General features: G+C 38.6%; 1 protein-coding gene across 10 annotated transcripts in view; it reads right to left on the bottom strand.

The window, feature by feature from the left end:
* Nucleotides 1-23,974, bottom strand: part of PRDM5 (PR/SET domain 5) — a 268,633-nt gene that overhangs the window by 96,372 nt on the left and 148,287 nt on the right. For all 10 annotated transcript variants that reach the window (XM_061164115.1, XM_061164114.1, XM_061164108.1 and 7 more), the window contains 3 exons: nucleotides 13,555-13,648; nucleotides 9,810-9,970; nucleotides 6,460-6,553 (listed from right to left, as the gene is read on the bottom strand). In XM_061164115.1, coding sequence (XP_061020098.1) covers nucleotides 6,460-6,553; nucleotides 9,810-9,970; nucleotides 13,555-13,648 — 349 coding nt within the window. The remainder of the gene's footprint in view (nucleotides 1-6,459; nucleotides 6,554-9,809; nucleotides 9,971-13,554; nucleotides 13,649-23,974) is intronic.

Here is a 23,974-nt window from a genome sequence, read left to right as displayed (position 1 = left end):
AATTTTTGTAATTTTTGTGGTGATAATAGTTGTGTTAGCAGCTTACAGCTTCGTAGCAAAAAAAGAGATAACACAAAAATAAAATAGAATTTGAAGTAAGAAGATTTGAATCTTATTACTTTGACTGGATAGGTCATTTGCTTCTCTGGATCTCAGCTTCATTTAGAAAATGACAATGAATGATCTGAGAAACCTAACACATTGGCTATGAAAGGATTAACTCAGGTAATATCTAAGAAAGCTTCCCTCCTTCAATAAACTTGATTAAAAAGCAAGATCTGCCTTGCCCTTCAGCTCAGACTCTAGTCAGGGAACAGATAAAGTATAATATCATAACTGGGAATAGATATTCATTTATACCAAACAATGGGAGCCCTCAAAATCTCCTGTGAGAAGCAACATGGTGCAAGAGACTGTAATATATCACACAACTGTTTGTAATGATTCCAGCTCCTACAGAATTATCTCATCAAACAAAATGGATGATGGGAGGGGGAGCGAAGGGAAGGACAGGTAACACGCCAGGAAGAAAGGGACATTTAACTGGAGGTTGGAGGGGATGGAAAGAAGCCCACTAACAGACCCTGGGATGTCAAGTATTAATACAGGGATGGCCATCTGCACAAGCTAAAGGGAAACCACTGAAAGGCCTTCAGTAGGATAATACTTGATTGGCTGAGCCTTTTCAATTCTTTACATTTTCTTTTATAAAGAATACATATGCTTTCAAATGTATTTTTAAAAACTTCTGAATAATCCACAAGAATTGCAAGTTTCCTGGAATTCCTTTTTTAAAATGATTAAGCAGGAAGCAGTGATATTCTGTTCCTTCAAGAGAATCTGGGTTCTCTCTGAGCAGTACAACTGTAAGCAAAAAAACAAAACAACAAAAGTCTGTTTATGTTTAAAGAATATAGTATTCCCTGGTGCAAGGGCCAGGCCCTGAAGGGGAGGGAGGCACGAGAAAGACATGGGCTGCGATACTGGGTGTTCAAGAGGCAGAGCTCAGTTGCCCTGAGTTGGTGTCTGTGTCCATTCCATTGTTCTCATGGAGTAAAACACTCCCACTTTTAATCATGAAAATTTTCAAACATGAAGAAAAATTAGAAAAATGGTTCATGAACACTATGTACCCTCACTTAGGTTTAATATTACCATATCTGCTTTCTCATTCTCATTTCTCTTTCCAACATGCATTTTTATATGTACTTCACGCTGGTCCATTTGACAATAAGATGCAGAGGTACGTAACGCCTAAATAGTTAAACATGAACATTCCGATAATAAGTTTCCTGCATAATCATAACATTAATATACTTTAAATATTTTGCTTACACAAGAAAATTTTATAAAAATTATAAAATACAGAAAATCATGAAGAAAATTCAAGCTATCATATTTAAAATACAAAGAAATAACCATGGTTAACAACTTATTATTTAACCTTTAAGACCTTAACATTAATTTTATTAAACCTTAACTCCTGAGTACCATATTTTAGTATTCTTAGCTATGAAATGGGAAATAACTTCCTTTAATGCATATTATACATGAAAAGTTGTGTCAAGAAAAAGCACTTGTATGACTGATTCATGAACTGAACTAACAGTTTTTTTCTCATGGAACATCATTCTTACTCAAAACAAAATGACGACAAAATATGGTTATTCAGATTTGGGTATTTGGTGAACTTTTTTTTTTTTAAATAAAAAGTCTGTCATTTCAAAAGAAAAGAAGAAAGGCAGGGAGGGAGGGAAATATGCCTTACCAAGTGTAATAATCAGAGCAGTCAAAGCAAAATTGAGAATTTTGGAAAATCTGAATGTGTCACCATGCTTGAAGGCTTCTGAATACTCAGACTTGTCTAATGAGATCAGTGATGACATTAACACATGTGCAGGATCTATGTAACTCGGTGAGCCAACACTTTCCACACGATCTGTGCATTATGTTACAGACTCACGCGAGGGTAAAAGATCATTCAAAGTACAAGACACACCAATGGATTTTAAAGTAACAGAATAGGAGAAGCCCACTGAGAAGATTTGAATTTCCACAATACAAGCTTTAAAAAAAAAAAAAAAAAAAAACTACTACTTTTTGTTTTATTGTAGTAATAAACAACATGCAGAATTATTTACAAAGGATAGTTAAGGACTCTAACTGCAAATCTGCGTGAGGCCAGATTTTCTTTAAATTCTGCAACCAAAAGAACTTGCTGCAGCAGGATGAATGAAGAAACAGACATGAGAACCTAGCTGTTGCCTCATGAACCAGATGTTAAAGAAAGTTTCAGAAATGTACAACAATGTCTCCCTTCTCACTAAATTATTTCTGAGTAGGAAAATGTAGCTACTTTCTGTAAAAGTGCTGTTTATGTTAATATGTAAAGGATTTACTGTTGTTATTTTTAACAAATTAACAAATACTGTTAAATGTTCCCAGTTTGGGCTTCCCTGGTGGCTCCGTAGTAAAGAATCCGCTTGCTAATGCAGCAGACACAGGTTTGACCCCTGCATCAGGAAGATCCCCTGGAGAAGGGAACGGCAACCCACTCTAGTATTCTGCCTGGGAAAACCCAAGGACAGAGGAGCCTGGTGGGCTACAGTCCATGGGGTTGCAAAAGGGCTGGACATGACTTAGCAACTAAACAACAACAACAAACAAATGTAACCCACACAAACAAAAGCTTCCCAGGTCCCCAATTATTTCTAAGATGATAAGGAGGGCTGAGGCCAAAGTGTGAGCACCAATGATCCAGAATGCCTTGTTCCTCTGAGGCTGCATCAGCTGTCTGTCCTGACTGTCCCCACCCCATCTTCACTCAGGGTCCTTCTCACCTCATGGCACAGCCCCTAACCGCACATACCTAAATGCTTCCAGTAGAGTAGGCTGTGATCCCATGCCCCCGTTACACTGTAGCACAAACATAAATTGCAAAATCTAGTGTGAGAAAGGGCTGAATTAAATCACGTAATTTCATAAGAAAAAATAATAAAAGGAGAGAAAAAGTGAATGTACAGAACTCAAAATAAGGAAAGCTTTATCAAGAAGCAAAATAAGTAACTACACAAACTCATTTGGTCACTGAGCTAGCTTCTAGGAAGGGCAAATGGATGCATAAGATGTGGAGAATAGGACAAACCAAATAAAAAAGAAGCAAAAGCAACATCTGTCCACACAAAAAAACATATCCCTGCCAGGACTGCTGTGGAAACCCAGATACCAGGTCCGCAATCACTGACCAACTGCTTGGCACCAACTGTTTCAAATACAGCCCCAGCTGTGCGGCCAGGCAGCTGTCAGCAAAAGCACTGGCTTCACATCAGAGCGACTCAATGCAGCACTGCAAAATGTGAAAATGAGTCTGATTTTAAGCAGAAAAAAACCCTAGTTATAAGTAAATGTGCGTGCTAAGTCAGTTCGTAAACAAGTATAAAAAAACACACAACTATTTGTGGGGACATACACAAACACATAAGCCACCTTTATATTTTCACTTTATTTATTTAAATTTATCTGTTGTCTGACTGTGCCTTAGCACTGTTGGCTGAATTCAGGGGGCCTGTTTTCTTGATCAGAAACCAATAGAAGAGAATCTGTACAACATTTAAATTGCCCGATCATATATAAAATGTTATGATTAAGTATTGTTTAGATTACGTATCATACAGAACATAATATATGACAAAAACCACTACACTTATTAAATATTTTTATCAGACAAAACTCTTGGAGCTCAAAAGTCTTATTAATATAACTTTTTAATTAAAATTTTAGAAGAAATTACTTGTTTATTCTTCTCCACTGCCCATCATACCTACACGTAAAATAAAATGCAGGCACTTGGAATTCTCAAGGATGCAATATTTTTGAATAATCAAGTGTTCTATGATTAAATGAATAAATGAATGAAAGTCACTCAGTCGTGTCCGACTCTTTGCAACCCCATGGACTATACAGTCCTTGGAATTCTCCAGGCCACAAGACTAGAGTGGGTTGCCATGCCCTCCTCCAGGGGATCTTCCCAACCCAGGGATCGAACCTATGTCTCCTGCATCACAGGTGGATTCTTTACCAGCTGAGCCACCAGGGGAAGAAGAATACTGGAGCGGGTAGCCTATCCCGCCTCCAGAGGATCTTTCCGACCCAGGAATTGATCTGGGGTCTCTTGCATTGCAGGTGTTCTTTACCAGCTGAGCTATCAGTGGATTCATCTTTTCCGTGCTAAAATCCACAGTTTAATGCATTCTGAACAACAGACGTCGCCTTTTAGAAACGCACTTGTGGGCATCCTTGGTGGCTCAGTGGTAAAAGCCCACCTGCCAGTGCAGGAGACCTGGGTTCAATCCCTGGTCCGAGACGACCCCACATGCCACACGGCAACTGCGCCTGTGTGCCACCACTATGGAGCCTGTGCCAGAGCTCGGGAACCACAGCTCCTGAGACCACGTGCCCCCCAGTCAGAGCAGCCACTGCAGTGAGAAGCTCGGGCACCGCAACCAGAGAGCAGCCCTCGTCCTCCATCCCCAGAGAAAAGCCCACACGGCAATAAAGACCCGCACAGCCGGAAGTAAATAAAGCTATTAAAAAAAATAAAGACACACTTGGGACTTCCCTGCTGGTCCAGTGGCTAAGACTCTGCCTCCCAACGCAGGGGTCCGGGTTCCATCGTGGGTCAGAAACGAGATCCCACATGCCAGAACTAAAGACTCTGCATGCCACAACTGAGACCCAGCACAGCCAAATAAATAAAATATTTAAAAAAATTAAAACATTCTATACCAACCGTAATTCCATTACATGGTAATGGCTCAGGGCATTATTATAAACTTACTACTATGATATGAAGAAACAACACACTTTCCCAATTTCCTACTCGCCCTCCTTCCATACACAAATTATCAATATATACACAGGCACACACAGACAGACATAAAATCCGCTGAGCAAACTGTAAGTTAACGCTTTCAGGAGGGTGGTGCAAAGACACAGTTCCAAACATCACTGATTCGGAATGGAAGGCTGCTGGTCTCACTCCTGCCTTTCCCTGTCTCTGCCAGAATCCCACACGGCCTCCAGTGCACAGAAGCGAGAGGTGCCCGTGCCATCAAAGACCACACTGCCAGGGCACAGAGGCGGGCTCGGCGCTCGGCTCTGCGGGAGCACCCTGCCCTCTCTCCATCGTCCACCTGCCTCTCCTCTACAACAGGACATGGTGCTGACAGTCTCAGGCGCTATTTTAAGTCCCCCTGTCCTCAACATGGTTCTCTGCTGCCCTTTCCTTTTTGTTTCTCCCTACTCTGCTTTCTGCTACCTTCTTCTCCTGGACTCTGTCCTCGAAACCTCACTTTCTCTAGGTACCTCTAAGCAAGAAGACCTCTTTTTCTTTTTTAGGCCACCCATTATTCCACAGTCATCATGTATAACGCTTCATCTCTTCTAGGTCACATATTTCACTTAAAGGCATTTAAGAGGCTATTCAAAGACGACGACGACTAAGCTGACCTAGGTCTTTAAGCGTCAGCCAGAAAGTTAGAAATTATGCTGCAAAACAAGAAATCATGCTTCATGGCTGTCCTTTTTTCTCAATCTATGTATAATAGTCACCATAGTGATTCTTTGACCTGCTTAAACTAACTTTTTCTCATTCACCACACAGTTACTGTGCTAAACACTAAGTTAGGTGCTGGGGACACAATGATAAAGTCAAATACTATGGCCCTTGAATAAAAAGCTTCAGCAATGTAATCCAGTTGCACAGTTTACCAAACACATTCCAGCTACTGAGGACCCCTTAAGAGTCACATACATCTGTGACATCTGGCTATCAAAATTAAGAACATTCTTTCAAGTCTTTTCAAGTACTTCTCTACACGACAGACAAAACCCAAACAAAATTCTTTTCAAGAGTATTCAGATGCTCCTCCACCCTTCACTAGGGCACAGCCCTCTTTCATGGGAGAAATTACATAGGAAGTCGTAAGAAATGAAGAAACCCTTTAGGAAGCAATTTACGGCATAAAAGATACTGTGGTCACATCACCCTTGTATTCAACAAAATCCTACAGCATTCAAACCACATTCCAAGGACGTCTAACATTTTAAAAGGGCATATCTAATTCAAGTTAAAGCAAGAGTTTTAAGAGGAGGCCCTCAGCCTTCTACGAAACTGTTATTCTCTACTCCATCCATTAGCCTAGTATATAGAGTAAATCACAGTCATATCACAAACAGACATCAAAAAGTTTCCACTTTAGATATTTAACTTAGTTTGGGAAAGGATACTTATTCAAAATTTTTCTAGAGTAAGAACCAAGATGTTATAAAACTTTATAAGAGAGAAAACAGTCAAGATTAATTCTTAACCTTGGAGCCATTTTGTAAAATTATAAATCCCTTATCCTGGACGAACTGATTTCTCTATGTTGTCTTTATCGCCAAGCACAGCCCACATACCTGTGTGGCTACGGATGTGAACTCTCAGCGTTCCACTGCTGGCAAACTTCTGGCCACAATATGGACAGATCTTCTCCTTTTCTCCTGTATGCGTCTAAACAGAAAGAAATAAAAAGGGTTGAGGATAAATGTAAAGAATTAGGTAAAAATGATTAAGTGCTTCTGACAACAGTAAATCCTTTTTTCCCAGGATTACATTTCTTTAAAATGATTTAATATCACAATGAGATTTTAAACAATTTATCATGGGTATTCCCACTGGTTCAAAAAAACCTCTTAGAATCACGCATTAGTGTAAATTTGAAAATAATTCTGCAGTTTACATTTTAAGCCTTTATGGAGCCCCCATCTAAAAATGATTAAGTTATACAAAACCAGTATATGCTAGCAAAACCACACAATCAAAATGGGGCTACACCTGCCTGCGACTGCTGCCAAGAAACCCTTCTTTAGAAGCATTTTTCACATTCTTTGTGTGCACTTATCGCTTGAGGACAGAATTAATCTCAATAAAGTACTTTGTTACTTGCATCATGTTTGTTCAACTGAATTGCTTTTACTACAAAGCAAAAAAAAGAATAAATCTGATTTCATCTTGAAAATCAGCAAGTGTTAAATGAACAGTCAATCTCAAAGATCACTGTTGCCTTCAACATATCTTTTATCTGAGCATAAAACCACCACACAAGGAAAGGTGAATGAATACCATCAAGAGCCAGTTTCGATAAAATGTGAGAGTTCAAAGAAAAAAAAAAAAAAGAGTGATCTCTCCCAAGAGGAGGCAGATGGAATGCTTAAAACTTGTCTCACAATCTCATTAGATGACCAGTGCTTCTACCAACATCAAAATAGGTCATTTCAATAAATGAGGGGTCAGAGCTACTCTTCAAGTTTCACTGTTTTTTCAAACTTAGCAGAAGGGAAAAGAAGGGAGGAGGAGGTTTCAGATACCTGTACGTTCTCTCAAATCATTTTTAGATTTTTTTATTTCAATGATAATCTGAATATGAATAAAAGCATTCTGTGGATCATCTGGGTTACCACCACCATTACAAAACAGAACTTCCAGGACCTGTGTCTGGAAGCATTTGCTTTTACGCAAATTATTAGAATTATCATTATTTGAATTGTCATGAGGCTGCAAAGAGTCAGACGTGACTTAGCAACTAAACAACAAGAAAACATAAAAAGAACAGGAAAAGTTTTTAAAAATGATGTGTTCCCAGAAGGGAAAGACAGACTGGCTGGAATAGAGGAAAAGGGGTGGAGCATTGATGTCATCACTTGACAAACCTGAAGAATCACAAACTCAGCAAAACATTCTCATCTTCCATATTAAAATGACTTCTGTTGCAATTGCTGAGCTACTAAGTTGTATCCAATTCTTTCGTGACACCATGGACTGTAGCCCGCCAGACTCCTCCATCCATGGGATTTTCCAGGTAAGAATACTGGAGTGGGTTGCCATTTCCTCCTCCAGGGGATCTTCCAGATCCAGGGATCAAACCTTCACCTCCTGCATTGGCAGGTGGATTCTTTACCACTGAGCCACCAGGGAAGCCCCAAATTGATAGTTAATATAACTCAGTTTCATTACCTTACTGGTTGATATTTACTTTATAAATTTTCATATTTGAATTATAATCTGTATTTGGATATAAACTATCATATTTGTAATTTGTAAAAGAGTTATAAATGAAACATCTTCATCAACTTCAGTGTCCTTTAGGTTTTCTCTGTTGAAAAAGATTTATATGATTCACAAGTTTGAGGAATACAGTCTAATCAACAGCCATAATAGCCAATGATACTGTCTACGACAGACGGCTCCTTGATTCCGCATTTGGCAGGCACTTAACTTTCCACTTTCACTACAAGTTCTTGTACAAAACAGTTATACATTCTTTACACCTCAGCAAGAATTGTTATTCCCATGGTCCACATTATGGTTCAGTTTAAAGAAACGGTATAACATTTTAACATATAACAGACCTGTGTTCTTCTCAGTCCCTGACAGTAGGGGCAAAATATGGCCATTCTTTCTGATTAATATAACACTGTTTAGAAATTTTATACAGCTATAAAATGTACTTTGGATTATTCCAAACAGGCAACTACCAAGTTATTTGTAATATCTTTATTAAATCCACAGGATCTCTCTTGCTGTTACGTAAGTATCTCATTGTTCCTTACTTATAACTCAGTTACTTGTACTTCACTGGTATAAGTTTCAAACTAAAGGACATTAAGGCAATAGTAATGAAAAGAATTAAAACGTTCCTTTCAGTTTAATTCAAAAATATGTATTATTAGGTGCAGAATTTGATTGGATGGTATTAAATGATACTGAAAGTATAACACTAAGAATCTTAAATATGGATAAGAAAGCATGGAAACAAATCTACATGAGAACAATATGTGGATAAATGCAGGAGTGAAAAATAAACAATACACTGGAAAATATCTTCTATGACAACCTGTCATTGCAGACAAACAACTCTTTCTTGAAAACGCACTACATTTTCTCTCATTGATTGAAACACAACAAAAGGTTAATAAATTCATGAAAAAGTAATCCAACAATGGAAGTTAAAACATTATTCTATTCAGAGTTTTGAAAAGAGAAGACAGTATCATTATCACTGAGCATTAAAGATGCAAGAAAAGAAAGTTACTCAATTCAGTCCTTTTGAAACAGCTGTATTAAGGATAGGTGCCAAAATAAGAGTTATAATGACAGAAGTCCTTTCAACCTTCACTCAGCAGGGCACAATGAGCAACAGAACACTACCACAGGTCACAGTCATTTCTAAAGTCAACACTGAGACCTTTGGCTTCATTAACCATAGTATGAATTTTGCTATTTCAAATATATACTTAAAATGCATTTAACCAACAAGTAAAAACAACCTGTTGATTTTCTGGAGGTAATCAGGATAACACAACTATGATAATCTCCAAATCACCATCAGTATGAACATTGTTTTATTCGAGTTGAGCAAATACTTATCAAGTCCCTGTTCTACACCAGGAACTTCCCTAGGTCCTAGGGATGCAAGATGTAGGAGGACCACTCCAATCATTGAGCAGTCTGTGTAACTATCAGCATAGCGTGGGACTACATAGCACCATACCTAAATCTAGGTTCGCTTTCAAACATATCCTCTTCTGATAAAATGAAGAAAACAGACATATGCTGAAGAGTTAGTATCAATCATGGGTTCCTTATTTGTCGTTCTGAGTAAATACATTGATAGATTAATATAAAATTGATTACCATATAATTAACACATACACCTGTACGGTTAAAATACATAATCCTTTCAAAGTCACAGAAGGTTTCTACTTACTTTCTTATGACTTCTAAGCACTGAAGGTGTAACAAATGCCTTATTACACAGCTCACATCTGTACTTCTTGTGTCTTTCGTGGACCACCTGGACATGAACATTCAAGGTGTCCTTTCTTTTAAAGGTAGCATCACAGTGATGACACTTGAATGTCCTCTCACCTTAGAAATGAAAAAATCAAATTACAGAACCAGATGCAACAACAGGGTGCTGTTAACACCCCTTCATGTCTACCGGATTTAGTGTTGTTTTCTCCAAAAATGGAACTTTACAGCTCTAATAATTTATCATAATCATAAAAGGTAATTCCTCCAACAACTTTCTCAGTTCCATATTTGTTATCCCCTGTGTCAATTAGGTGGGGGGGCAGCGGGGAGTCCTTTAACCTCCTTAGACTCTCAGTGCCTTTAACTGGAAAATGTAGGGACTAAATTAGCTAATTTTCTGAAGGTTCTAAGAACTTTAACAGCAGCACTTCTAGGGAAGCGGCTTGAGTGTGAGGGGCGTGGGCACTTGTGTCCGGCAGTGAGCTGCCCTGCGAGCCCTCCCGAAGTCCGCGCACCCGAGCACTCTCCTCTGGCCGTCAGAAGCAGGGAAGAGCTGGCGCTCGGACAGGAAGCTGCTGTGAAGGCCTGAAGGAGGAGGTCAGAGTGCGTCCTCCACCCCGGGACAGGAGCGGGCTGCATCTCCCCTTTCTCCCTCAGCCTACTGGCGCTGTCCTCAGCTCACTGTGATAAGGCTGGGGACGGGCTTCCATGTCCAGGTGCTCCTCTGGGGGCCACGTCTCAGACAGGCATCTGCACTGAGGCAGGGGAACCAGACAGGCAACGACCTTTCCTACCCCAGAGCCCTGGGTGCCTAGGAGGGTTCTCACCTGCTCATTAAACAGCCTCCCCTTGCAGGCAAGTACTCCAGAAGCTAGGTTTAGGGAGATGGTGGGACTTTTTAAACTTTCATATCAAGCTATGTCTAAAGTCCATTTTAAATACATTTTAAGTGATCCATGTGCCCAATTAGAAGATAGTGATCTCTCCCAAGAAGTCATAAAACATATGCAACCTGTATAAAGACAGATTAGTGTTTGCATATATCCTCCCTTTTTAGAGACCAATTATAATATATAGCACAAATTCACAAATTATATCCATTATAAGACAAAATATGCTGGTAAATTTCTTTACCTAAATATGAGATTATCTCAATTTCAACCAAGATCCTTTACCTTCCCCTCCATTTTAACTAGCATATATTTAGAAATTTGGAGACCCTATTATTTCTTCACACCAATTTAAGAGAGGACAAGAAGAAAATAAAAAGGAAAAGGCAAACAACCTTCCCTTCGTCTTTTCAAACAGAAGTTCAGCTCTTGAAAGCCTCAAAGTCTGTGAGGAAGCTGCTGAGTTGTGAGCTTGATACCTGAAATAGTACACCAAACTGTGCATGAACTGTGTAGATTCCGAGAGCTGTGTTTGTATCTTGCCTTTGTGCATTCTTGCTGCAGGCTGTTACTGCTGTCCTCTCATTCCTCTTCATGTATCTTTCGTGATTTAATATTTTATTTGCATAAAATGTATAACCAGTGAGAGTGAAAGGACAACTGACGTAAGACTCTAAAAGTTAATAATACCAAATCTATTCAGGCACTGGATAAAACTACTCCAAGTTTGCTCTTATCAAAGTATTTCCCTTAAAGCATTAAGTGAATCAAAATATTGGTTCCTGTACAAAAATCTCATCAAGCTATACCAAGGTAGTACATACCGTTTTGTTTTCATATTTTAATTCCTGATTTTTTATTTTAAAGTTTATCAGAACTTTGAAATCCTCATGTGAGATTTTATCTGATTTTATCAGATTTCTTTACCTTAAATTTACCAGGATTTTTCCCTATCTTAAAACCAAGAAGCAAGCTAGCAACCTGCGTTTTGGTCTTCAGTGTATTAGGAAAAAACAATAACTCCCAAAATAATTATGACAACTTATTCTTCATATTAGGAGCCATAGTGCTGATGCAAGTTTCTAAAACAGATCTCATGTTTTGAAGTTAAATGGGCTGTAACTTTTATACTGGATAAGACAAGATCTAGGATTTTGTCCTCTCTATTTTAGCCATTTTTGGTTTTCCCACCCTTTCAGCTCACTAGCCTTAAGTGATGTTTACCTTACAGGACACATTTGCTCAGCCACTACCCAAGGTGCCCTTCCTGGCTAAATGTCTTGATGTGGCCTCATAAAGCCCCTGGCTGCTGCGCTGACCAGCAGGTCAGCGTCACGTGAAACGCAGGAAGCACAAGCTCTGTCCACACTCAGTCACGCCATCTTAGCCTCAAGTGGGTGAGAGCCAAAGGGCTGAAATCAAAAATACCTGCTTCAATTAAAAGCTTCTTGCTGCTACAAAAAACATCATCCATCAAAAAAAATTTCCTGAGCATCAGACCAAGAATAGCTATGGAAGTCTTAACAATATAAATGAGATTCCCTTGTCTGAATCCCTATTCTAAAGTCCCTTCAGCTCATAACAGGTTTTCTCTTAATCAAATGACAGTGAAATGAGATGGAAATTCCTGCTGTTAATGACAAAATTTATTTCTTAAATGCATAGCTGTTCTTTATAAGGAAAATGGAAAGTGGTGCTAACAACTTCTCCAGAGCTGTAAGGTGACTATAGAATGACATGAAATCACAGCACTGTCTTTTCCATAAGAAAAGATGCAGTTCGTCACAACTGTTACCACTCCATAAATATAGAAACTTCATTATCTTCTTGTTTTACATGTTAGATACTTTGACTTGACCAGAGAAAATTTCTTCCAAGATAATATCTTATCTGTACAATAAAATGTCAAGATTGATTGTTCTGCTTTCCTCAGAAATATTAAAAATTTAATCAGCAGTAGAAACTATATGTTAGGGGATGTTCTATTGATTAAACAACTCAAATTAAAAGCAAGACATGTAAGTATTACTTATGTTATACCGTTTTTATTTAATTTTAGATTTAGCAGATACACATCTCTGGTTACTTCAACATCTGAACACAATTCACTTTAAAAGTTCATTTTGCAATTACATTTTCTTTAAAGTGTAGTATTCTAAAATCAGCTCTCAGTGTAACTGCTAGACACACTTTCATGGTATATATGTAAATAACTTAATTCTCACTTCCTCTCAAAAAAATGCCCTTGCCAAAAGAAATAAGAATCAGAGCAGAGCAGCCGACGCTGGCGTGCTACACCCACTGCCCCGCCGCGCTGTGCGGCCCGGGGTGCGTCGCGATGCTTCTCTGAGCCTCGATTTTCCCAACTCCCCTCAAGTGAAGAGCTCAAGCTAGACGCTGACTCTGATTCTTTCCCACCGTAAAAGCCTGTGAGCCAATAAAATCATGCCAGGTATCTACATGTTTTAAAGAGTCCCTTAATTATTACACTTAAAAGGAACATAAATGTCTCTTTTAGAGCAAATTTCAAAGATACTTTATTGACCATGACATATTTTTATACACAAGCTTTAAAGAGTGGGAAAAATGATATAAAACGATATGCCTCATGAAACGATTAATCTTACCTTGCAAAAATGAAGCAAGAACAGAGGAAGTAAAGGTGAAAGGCAAGAATCTATTTTAAGTTCAAAAGCAGATTACGTAACTACTTTATTACATAACTACTTTATAGTTCTGCTTCTGTGATGTCTACATTTTAATAGGTTATAATTTCTTTGGTCGTCATCTGCCAGGACTGTGACTTACTGTTATGTATAAGCAGGTGTCTCTGCAAAGAAAATGGAGTCCGGAAGAGAGCTTTACACTCCTCACACTGGAACGGCCTCTCCTCCGAGTGGGTCTGTGGAAGGAAGACATCCTGAGTCAGGGGGCCCTAGAATCACCCAGTCGTCACAGTAACCAGCGTTGGATTCACGATGGGGACCCGGAGAGACAGGAAGGCAGACAACGTCCTGTTTCTTCTCGGACATTCTCCCATAAAATCAGAAACACAAATAGGCTGTGTTCACGGGAGAAAAACAACTGTATTTTTAACTTCTCATATTAATTATACACTTGATAAGCAGTAAAAGAAATTGTTCCTGTAATCTCAAAGGCTAATCTGAATACACAATGAGCTTTCTCAAGATCTACTTTGCAGAGTGAAATGATATGTGATTTCTCTAGAGCCCAAACCTCTTTTACCATTGGACAGACTTTATGCTGGTCCAATATTTTCAACACAAAGGAAACTGGTGTGAGGGAGGCTGTTTCCATCCTTTCTCTCAACTTCACTGACTAGCTTCAAATAATTTTCAGTCCTAAGAGCTGCTTTCCCCCTGAATTAAATTCGAGCATTTACTCACGTTACAATTAACAGCAGGTAAAATACATTACTTTTATTGATAACACCTGATAAACACTTTACATGAATTTATTTCACTTAAATCTAACAGCAGTTTAATAATGCTATTAGGGTCCCCATATCATAGATGAGAAAACTAAGGGTCAGAAAGCTTCAGTGGTGTGCCAAATGTCAAGCAGCATACATGCGGTGAGCAGCATTACTTACGTGACAGACAGAAATACATGTGTAAGCAAGAAACAACAGAAAACCACCTGCTAGGTCTAAAACATAAAACAACAGCAGTAAAAACAGCTTGTCACCTCCCCTGTTTTCCATTACACGTCAGTATTAACCCATTTGCTACAAATTCATAAAGAAAAATACATTCTACTATGGATGATGGCAATATAACAATGCTCATAAATGCTAATATATAAAAAACTGAACTATGTTCTCTTGTTAAAGTAAATCATACAATTGATGGGCTGTGTCATGACACTTGAGGTATAGAAATAATGGGAATAATTTAAAGAGAAATCACTTTACTTACAGGATATATATTTATACATTTTCCTAGTCTAATAGACATTATAATATTAAAAATATAAATATTACCCATTAACATAATGTTAGTGAAAAAGGGACTGTTGCGCTTTTTTGACTGTGAAAAATACACATAAAGCATGGGAGGAGCAAACATTTTAAACTCAGGACAAACTACAGGTGTTCAAATGTACTAGTTATAGAGATATTTAAATGAGAGAAAGGAATAAATATGTCAACAAAATAGAACAAAGAGTTTCACAATACAAGATATAGGAACACTTAGTGTAGGAAAATATGACATTTCAAATTTGTATAAGAATACTGGATTGTTCTGGAGAAGGAAACAGCAACCCACTCCAGTATTCTTGCTTGGAAAATCTCATGTACAGAGGAGCCTGGCAGACTACAGTCCACGGGGTCGCAGAGTCAGACATGACTTAGCTACTAAACAACTGGATTGTTCAGTAAAAGGTGGTAAGGCAATTGAGACATTGAGAAAAAATTAAGTTGTGCCTATTCCCCACCTGTTACAAGAGACAAATCCCATTTCAATTCAGATGTTTTGTCAAATCTGAAGAATAAGATACTAGAAGGAAATAGTGAATATTTAAATAATTTTTGTGTAGGGAAAGACTTTCTAAGGATGGCAGAAATCCAGGTACTCAGGTGAGAGAAAGAATTAAATTTAAAACTGCAAAGCAAAAATATCTGGGACATAGAAAAATCTGCAACATAAACCAAAAGTTTTAAATTGCTAATATACAGGGTTATAACAAATTAAAAAGAAAACATAAAAATTCCCTCCAAAAGGGCAAAAGGACTCTCCTCCAAATAGCACTCTTTACACTTCTTTCATTATTTATTTTGTGCCAAGTCTATGACATGCACTTCATGTCAGTCTTGTTTTATATTCTGTGGCTATAGTTCTGCAAAGGAAAGCAAAGTCCCTGCCCTCACTGGGCTCTTATGCTAGCAGAGAGAAGAATTAACAAATGATGAAATACCAGATACACGCTACAGAGAACAACAGAGCATGGCAGGAGAGTGTCAAAGCTTTCAGAGAATGGGGTAGCTACTTTAAACAGTGGCCATGGAAATTCTTGCTGAGAAGATGACATGTGAGCAATCTGATGGGAGTCGGGGAGCTGGGCCAGGCTTCCTAGGTGCTCCAGGAAGGAAACCAACGGAGGCGAGTGGGATGGAAGCTGAGAGGAAGATACACAGAAACGAAGAGATGAGGTCAGCAAATGGAAGAAGCATCCAGAGGAGAGATAAATAATGGAGGACTTGGTGAGTCCCCTGCAGGAATTTTGTCTTTCATTGAGAGAGACACAAAATGTCTATAATGCATTTTGAGCAGGTAAGAGGTATGATTCACTTGGCATTTAGAAAGCTAATAAGGTGGCTGAGCTGAGAAGAGGACGAAAGGAAGACAAGGAAAAGCAGAGACACCAGAGAAGCAATAGCAATAAAGTAAGCAAGAGATGATTAAGACCTACACCAGGGTGGTAGCCACTAACCTGAAGAGAAGTGGGAGGCTTCTGGATGTATTATGAAAGCAAGCAGGCTTTCAGAGGGACTTGGATGTGAAACATAAGACACAGAAAGAAGAAAGCAAGCATGCCTCCAAAACTGTGACATGAGCAACAGGGCAGTATGGATCAATCATTAACCAATACATGAAAGAGCAAGAAAGGAACAAGTCTGGGTAAAAGATAGGGGTTCGATTTTGGACACCTTCAGATGACTATTAAGAGATGTCAACAGGCAGCTGAATATTTTACATCTGCATTGCAATGGGTATAAAACATGGGGATATCATATTACATACAGTATTAGTATTTCAAGCCATGAATAGAGTTAGAGAATGAAAAATTTAAAACAAAATATGACCTGTGGTCTATCAGACTGGCAAAAATGAAGAAACCAACATCATTTGGTGTTGACTAAAGGGTAAGACCAAGTAGTCTCACATCTGGTAGACGGGAATGTAAATTTTCTGAGTGCAGTGTGGCTCTATTTACAAAATGATAAATGTGTGTACACCTTTTGACAAATCAATTCCATTTATAAATATATATATGACAATTTTTCTGAATGTTGAGCTTTAAGTCAACTTTTTTCACTCTCCTGTTTCACTTTCATCAAGAGGCTCTTCAGTTCTTCTTCTCTTTCTGCCTTAAGGGTGGTGTCATCTGCATATCTGAGATTATTGATATTTCTCCCAGCAATCTTGATTCCAGCTTGTGATTCCTCCATCCCAGCATTTCTCATGATGTACTCTGCATATAAGTTAAATAAGCAGGGTGACAATATACAGCCGTGAGGTACTCCTTTCTGGATTTGCAACCAGTCTGTTGTTCCATGTCCACTTCTAACTGTTGCTTCCTGACCTGCATACAGGTTTCTCAGGAGGCAGGTCAGGTGGTCTGGTATTCCCATCTCCTTCAGAATTTTCCACAGTTTGTGGTGATCCACAGAGTCAAAGGCTTTGGCATAGTCAAAAAGATGTTTTTTTGACAGAAATAAGATGTTTTTCTGGAACTCTCCTACTTTTTCAATGATCCAGGAGATGTTGGCAATTTGATCTCTGGTTCCTCTGCCTTTTCTAAAACCAGCTTGAACATCTGGAAGTTCATGGTTCACATATTGCTGAAGCTTGGCTTGGAGAATTTTGAGCATTACTTTACTAGCATGTGAGATGAGTGCAACTGTGCAGTAGTTTGAGCATTCTTTGGCATTGCCTTTCTTTGGGATTGGAATGAAAACTGACCTTTCCCAATCCTGTGGCCACTGTCGAGTTTTTCAAATTTGCCGACATATTGAGTGCAGCATTTTCACAGCATCATCTTTTAGGATTTGAAATAGCTCAACTGGAATTCCATCACCTCCACTAACTTTGTTTGTAGTGATGGTTCCTAAGGCCCACTTGACTTCACATTCCAGGATGTGTGGCTCTAGGTGAGTGATCACACCATCATGATTAACTCAGTCATGAAGATCTTTTTTGTACAGTTCTTCTGTGTATTCTTGCCACCTCTTCTTAATATCTTCTGCTTCCGTTAGGTCCATACCCTTTCTGTCCTTTATTGAGCCCATCTTTGCATGAAATGTTCCCTTGGTACCTCTAATTTTCTTGAAGAGATCTCTAGTCTTTCCCATTCTGTTGTTTTCTTCTATTTCTTTGCATTGATCGCTGCAAGGAGCTAAAAAGCCTCTTGATGAAAGTGAAAGAGGAGAGTGAAAAAAGTGGCTTAAAGCTCAACATTCAGAAAACTAAGATCATGGCATCCAGTCCCATCACTTCATGGCAAACAGATGGGGAAACAGTGGAAACAGTGAGAGACTTTATTTTTGGGGCTCCAAAATCACTGCAGATGGCGATTGCAGCCATGAAATTAAAAGACGCTTACTCCTTGGAAGGAAAGTTATTACCAACCTAGACAGCATATTAAAAAGCAGAGACATTACTTTGCCAACAAAGGTCCATCTCGTCAAGGCTAGGGTTTTTCCAGTAGACATGTATGGATGTGAGAGTTGGACTATAAAGAAAGCTGAGCACTGAAGAATTGATGCTTTTGAACTGTGGTGTTGGAGAAGACTCTTGAGAGTCCCTTGGACTGCAAGGAGATCCAACCAGTCCATCCTGAAGGAGATCAGTCCTGGGTGTTCATTAGAAGGAGTGATGTTGAAGTTGAAACTCCAATACTTTGGCCACCTGATGTGAAGAGCTGACTCATTGGAAAAGACCCTGATGTTGGGAAAGATTGAGGGCAGGAGGAGAAGGGGACGACAGAGGATAAGACGGCGGGATGGCATCACCGACTCAATGGACATGAGTTTGGGTGGGCTCCGGGTTGGTGATGGACAGGGAGGCCTGGCGTGCTACGATTCATGGGGTCACAAAGAGTTGGACATGGCTGAGAGACTGAACTGAACTGATGACAATTTTTGCACACTTTTTTTAAAAAGGAAAACTCACAAATGTCCACTGATAGACATAAATCTAGTTAACTAAACTCTAATGACTATTACATAAATACTTTTTCTTTGATATTGAAAAGCCTCCATAACATATTTTGAGTGTCAAAAGCACAATGCAAAGCATTATCTAATAGAATACTATTCATGGCATATACATACACTCAGAGAACAGGGTCTAGGAAGATGTTTTACAAAACACTTCTGAGGGTTTTCACAGTAAAGTGGTCAGTGGTATTTGACAGAATTTTTGCTATCTCCTTCAGACCTTTCTTTGATGTTCTAATTTTTCTACAATAAGCAGATAATGTCATTATAAAAAGAAGGAAATTCTTTCATTTTTTAGAGCATCCACACTGGAAAGCAGGGTTGTTTTAATCTTCTAAAAATATGTTCCACACCAACCCTTTCTTTCTCTTTCTCTAAATCAAGGACAAAACAACCTGTGGATATAATTTAGTTGCTTGATGATGAAAGAATTTGGGACAGCATGATGCCTTGGATCTATGTGAACCAAACCAGAGCCTTGACAGCTAGATACTGGCCTGAGGTCGACAGCATGTTTCAAGTAGTAAGCTGTTAGCGCAGAGCCTGGTGAATAAACACTTTGTCAAAAGATCGCAGCCCCCAGCACCACCGAGCTGTGATGGCATAGCTTATGAAAGTCTCAGCATTCAGTCTCACTTAGGTGGGGCCGTAGTAAAATGCCTGTAAGCTGTTGATAGAAGACTTCTGTCTCCAAGAAACATTTACAATTACCAAATAAAATTATACCTTTTAAAAGGTGTCTTACCCTTCAATTTTTCATCTAACAGGGTGCCAAACTTTCCACCAACTTATCAATGACATTATCCTTGAGTTACAAAACATCCTCCTTTTAAATGCCAGGTCACTGAGAAACCACTATCTGATGATGTAACAAATGAACTACTCCATGAAGTAGTAAGATGAAGTTTATCTTTTTATGCCCCATGTCTGATTATTGTTGCAGATGCAGAAAGTACATAAGAAAATGTGTTGCACGATTTATACTTGATAAAATGTCTCAAAATGCTTCAGAAACTTTATGACATAATTTTAGAAAACAGTTAACAAATTTCTAGCCACTCAAAGCAAACATTAATTTCATGAGAGCAGATTAACATTTTTATCAGGCCCATTCACATTTAAAAATGGTAACTTTCACTATAAGTTATATATACTGCTCCAGAATTAACAATATTACTGGAAATGACATTTCTTTCAGTCATATGCAAAGCAAGAGAACTATGATAAATTCGGAGAAAACAACCAGAGATAAAATAAAACTGGAAAAATATTCCAGAGGTGTATGTGTTAAAACTATTCTTTAAAAAATCTCATTACTGAAGTCTGCATATCGTAAGTATATTACTGTCCCACTGGGTCACATAGCAAACCTAAGGCAACATAAAACCTATGTCATCTGGCTATTTACAAGGTCTGTGGATTAAATTTTTACTGTAAGACTTACAACTGTCTTCCTTAAAAGCACTCCTCCTCACAAAAATGAATAGAATCTGAAGAAACATCGAAAAAATCAGTCTCTTTAAGCTCAGTATAGGAAAAGGTAATTCATTTCACACAGAGAAGTTTAAATATAAAATTCAGGTCATGTTCCCATAGAACAACAGCCTTGAAAAGCCAAACCCAACCTTTTCACTGCTTGAAAGCCACAACTTATTAGTACAAAGCCATAAGCCCATGGCACCAACTACTGAGGTGCCCAGAGTCCGTGGTACATCCCTCCCTCCAGACCTGCGGGGGCCTGCCAGGACCTGGCAGGATACCAAAGTCTGAGGATACACAGGTCCTTAGATAAAAGGGCACAGTATCTGCATACAACCCACGCACACCCTCTCATACATTTAAAATCATCTCTAGATTGCTTGTGGGCTTCCTTGACGGCTCAGCTGGTAAAGAAACCACCTGTAATGCAGGAGACTCAGGTTCTGTCCCTGGGTCAGGAAGATCCACTGAAGAAGGAAATAGCAACCCACTCCAGTATTCTTGCCTGGAGAATCCCATGGACAGAGGAGCCTGGCAGGCTACAGTCCATGGGGTCTCGAGAGTTGGACAGGACTCAGAGACTAACCCAGTACCACCAGATTATTTATACACCTAATATCAATACAGTGTAAATCATTGCCAGTACACAGCAAATTCAAGTTCTACTGTTTGGAAACTTTGGAATTTTTTCCCAAAGACTTTCCATTTGCAGTTTGATTCAATCCATGAATGTGGAACCTGCAGACACAGAGGGCCAACTACATACCCTGATCAAGGCAAAGGGAATTTGTGAAAAGAAGAAATAATCCCAGGCTTGCAGATGAAGTCTTTCTTAGAAAGTAGCAATTTAAGGTTCCCACTCACGGTACTTCCCCCCTACATATTTCTTAACCAAGGATGCCTCTAGCAAACATGGCGTTGAACATGTGACTTTTCAGGCTTGCTGGTTTGACCCTTAATTTAAAAGTTCTGCCTCTGTATGGCCACTACTTACTACAACTATGCTAGCGCCATACAGAACAAGCTACTCTCTTCCAAATGAAGCCCTTTGAATATCTGGAGACAGCAACCATGTCCTTCAGAAACTGTCCAGCTAACAGCACCTTTAGCTTTACTCAGGAAGACACAGCTTTCAGATGCATCACAGTAACTGTGAATCAGAATTTTCTGCATTCAGTAGGTATCCTCGTGTTTCTAACTCACATGTAACAAATCACAGCAGCTATACTGGCTTCTCCAGTGGACAACTTGTTTGCTAGGAAACATGGCTAGATAAATTGGTAATCATGCACTGAACTTTATGTGACATCCAAAGAGAAATGAGTACATACTCCTAAAGCAGAAACAGATAAATACACAACAATGGATCAATTCCAGTCCCATCTAAAAACTACCCTCTTTAAAATTTGATACCCATCCTTCTACAGGAAATAGTTTTCTTATAGTACAAATTCCTAGAAAGTAACAGATAAAAAGAACATAGGATGACAACAGGATCCAAATACTTGGGATAGAAAGTAAAATGCCTGTGTGTGCGTGTGTGTGTGTGTGCGTGCATGCACTCATGTGCACACATGCGCACATATATTTAAACCACTACCCAATTCTCTGTCAACATCACTAGAGGACATAGTCTCAATTGAAACCTTCATAAAAACTAAGCAAAGCTATTTTCAACATAACACAGATGCAAACTAAGTCAAAAGATCAGAGCTTGATTCTAAACTGATTATAGTTTCTAACTTTAAATATAAAACATTCAGTGTGGGATATTAGGTTCAAAGCCTATTTTTTACTGAGAATACTGCAGTTCAGCATATGTTAATTATAACATATAGTTCTCATTTGTACATCTCTCGTCTTCACTGGTTCACGTTTGTGGCAAATGCTAGTATAATACAAACTGCTACAGTAGAGAGAAGAGTATCCCTTTTTTAAAAATGTGATAATTTTCCATTTAACTTATCTTCTAAATTTATACTACCTACTCACTAATATTTTTGCATGACTTAAAATTCATTACCCTGTGTATTGAGGGTTCACATAAATATACTTCCTGCCCTCATGCTAAATCTCCCTCCCCTGTCTGCTAAGCTCTATGAGTCACAGACTTTATTTTCAAAGTTTTTCTTTTCCTCTCTGGGTGTAACCAACCATCACTAAGTCTAGGCTATGGCTAACCTGAGCTTTTTTTTCAATCCTCTTTTACTTAATCTTCTAATAGATCCTTTGGGCTGTAAAACAAGTCAACCCAAGTTTGGCAGAATTTCAGGTAGAACAGAAATGGAAGGGATAAAGGAAGGATCTCCAGCTTGTATGAAATTAAAATGTTTTAATACATGAAAAAATAAGAAATATACTGGTAATGGAGAATTTAACAATAACAGAGGAAAATGACCTCTTTTTACTTCCTGTTTTTTCTACCCTGAACAAAACATTTCTGAACCAAATCATTCACAGAAGCAAGAGTATATATGAAGAATTTTTGTCATGAGGAGCTGTTTTTTAACATACAATGTTGATTTCCAGGAAGATAAAAAGGAAGTGGTGATAAGATGTCTGCTTATTAACATTAACTTTCCCAAACACTGTGTCAGAGAATTTTGAAAGAGGGAAACGACAAAGCAGCTCAGAAGATATTAAAGCACATTATAAACGGCGACTGCTGAAGCAATCTGATACTGCAGGGGATGCAGACTAAACGGGGCGGCTGCTGCCGCTGCTAGGCCGCTTCCATTGTGTCCCACTCCGTGCAACCCCATAGATGGCAGCCCACCAGGCTCCTCTGTAAATGGGTCAGACTGGACTGCAAAAATAGATTTACTTATATAAGAGGCATTCATCATGATAGCTCGGTTATGAAGCAATATTTCAATCACCATACCTAAAATTAAGGTATTGACGGATTAAAATACCAATTAAAAAAGAAACAAAACTTTTAAACACATTAGTGAATATTTGCATCATCTTGGAAGAGGAAAGTTTTCTAAATAAAACATAAAATTCAGGAGCTATACTCAGAAGTCATAAAACTCACAATCCATGTCATACTTGAATATGTTAAAAAGTAAAACTTCTTTATTCAAAAGATGCAAGTTGATAGATGGGGGAAAATATTACAAACAAAAACAGCAAAGTACTAATATTTATCTTTATAGGGCTCCTAGAAATCAATGAAAAACAACCAAATAGGCCAGTAGAAAAAGGACAAAGAGTACCTATAAGCATTTCTCAGAAGAAATGGAAAACAAACATAAAAAGAACAGAATTACACCTGCTATTGCTAAAATGAGATGAAATATCACTTGTCAATTTTCAGACTGAAAAAAAAAGGCCGATAAAATAGACACTGTGACGGCACAGATAAAGGGCACTTTCATCACTTTCACTGCTAAGTGAAAACAGAGCTCTTTCAGAAGACAGCTGGGCAGGAGTAATCAAAATTTAAAGTAAACTTGGTATGTGACCTATACATTCCATACCTAATATCTACCTGCATAAATACTCTCGGCAAAGTTACCACGTTTTATGTAAAGGGATGTTCATTGAAGTATCAAATAGTGATGGTCATAAAAAATGAACAGCTTTATATGAATCTACCTGAAACACTCGCCAAGTCTAATGTTAAGGCAAAGAATAAGCTCTTGAATGATACCTGTGTCATAAAACCATTTACATTAAAATATACTTTTCTCCCAGACGGGCAGCAGTGATTTTTCCAGTTCAGTTCAGTTGCTCAGTTGTGTCCGACTCTTTGCAACCCCATGAATCGCATCACATCAGGCC

The sequence above is a fragment of the Dama dama genome, chromosome 17 (assembly GCF_033118175.1).
Source record: "Dama dama isolate Ldn47 chromosome 17, ASM3311817v1, whole genome shotgun sequence".
In the NCBI taxonomy this organism is placed as follows: domain Eukaryota; kingdom Metazoa; phylum Chordata; class Mammalia; order Artiodactyla; family Cervidae; genus Dama; species Dama dama.
Note: the sequence above shows the minus strand (reverse complement) of the source record. Positions and strands in the feature narration are given on the sequence as shown.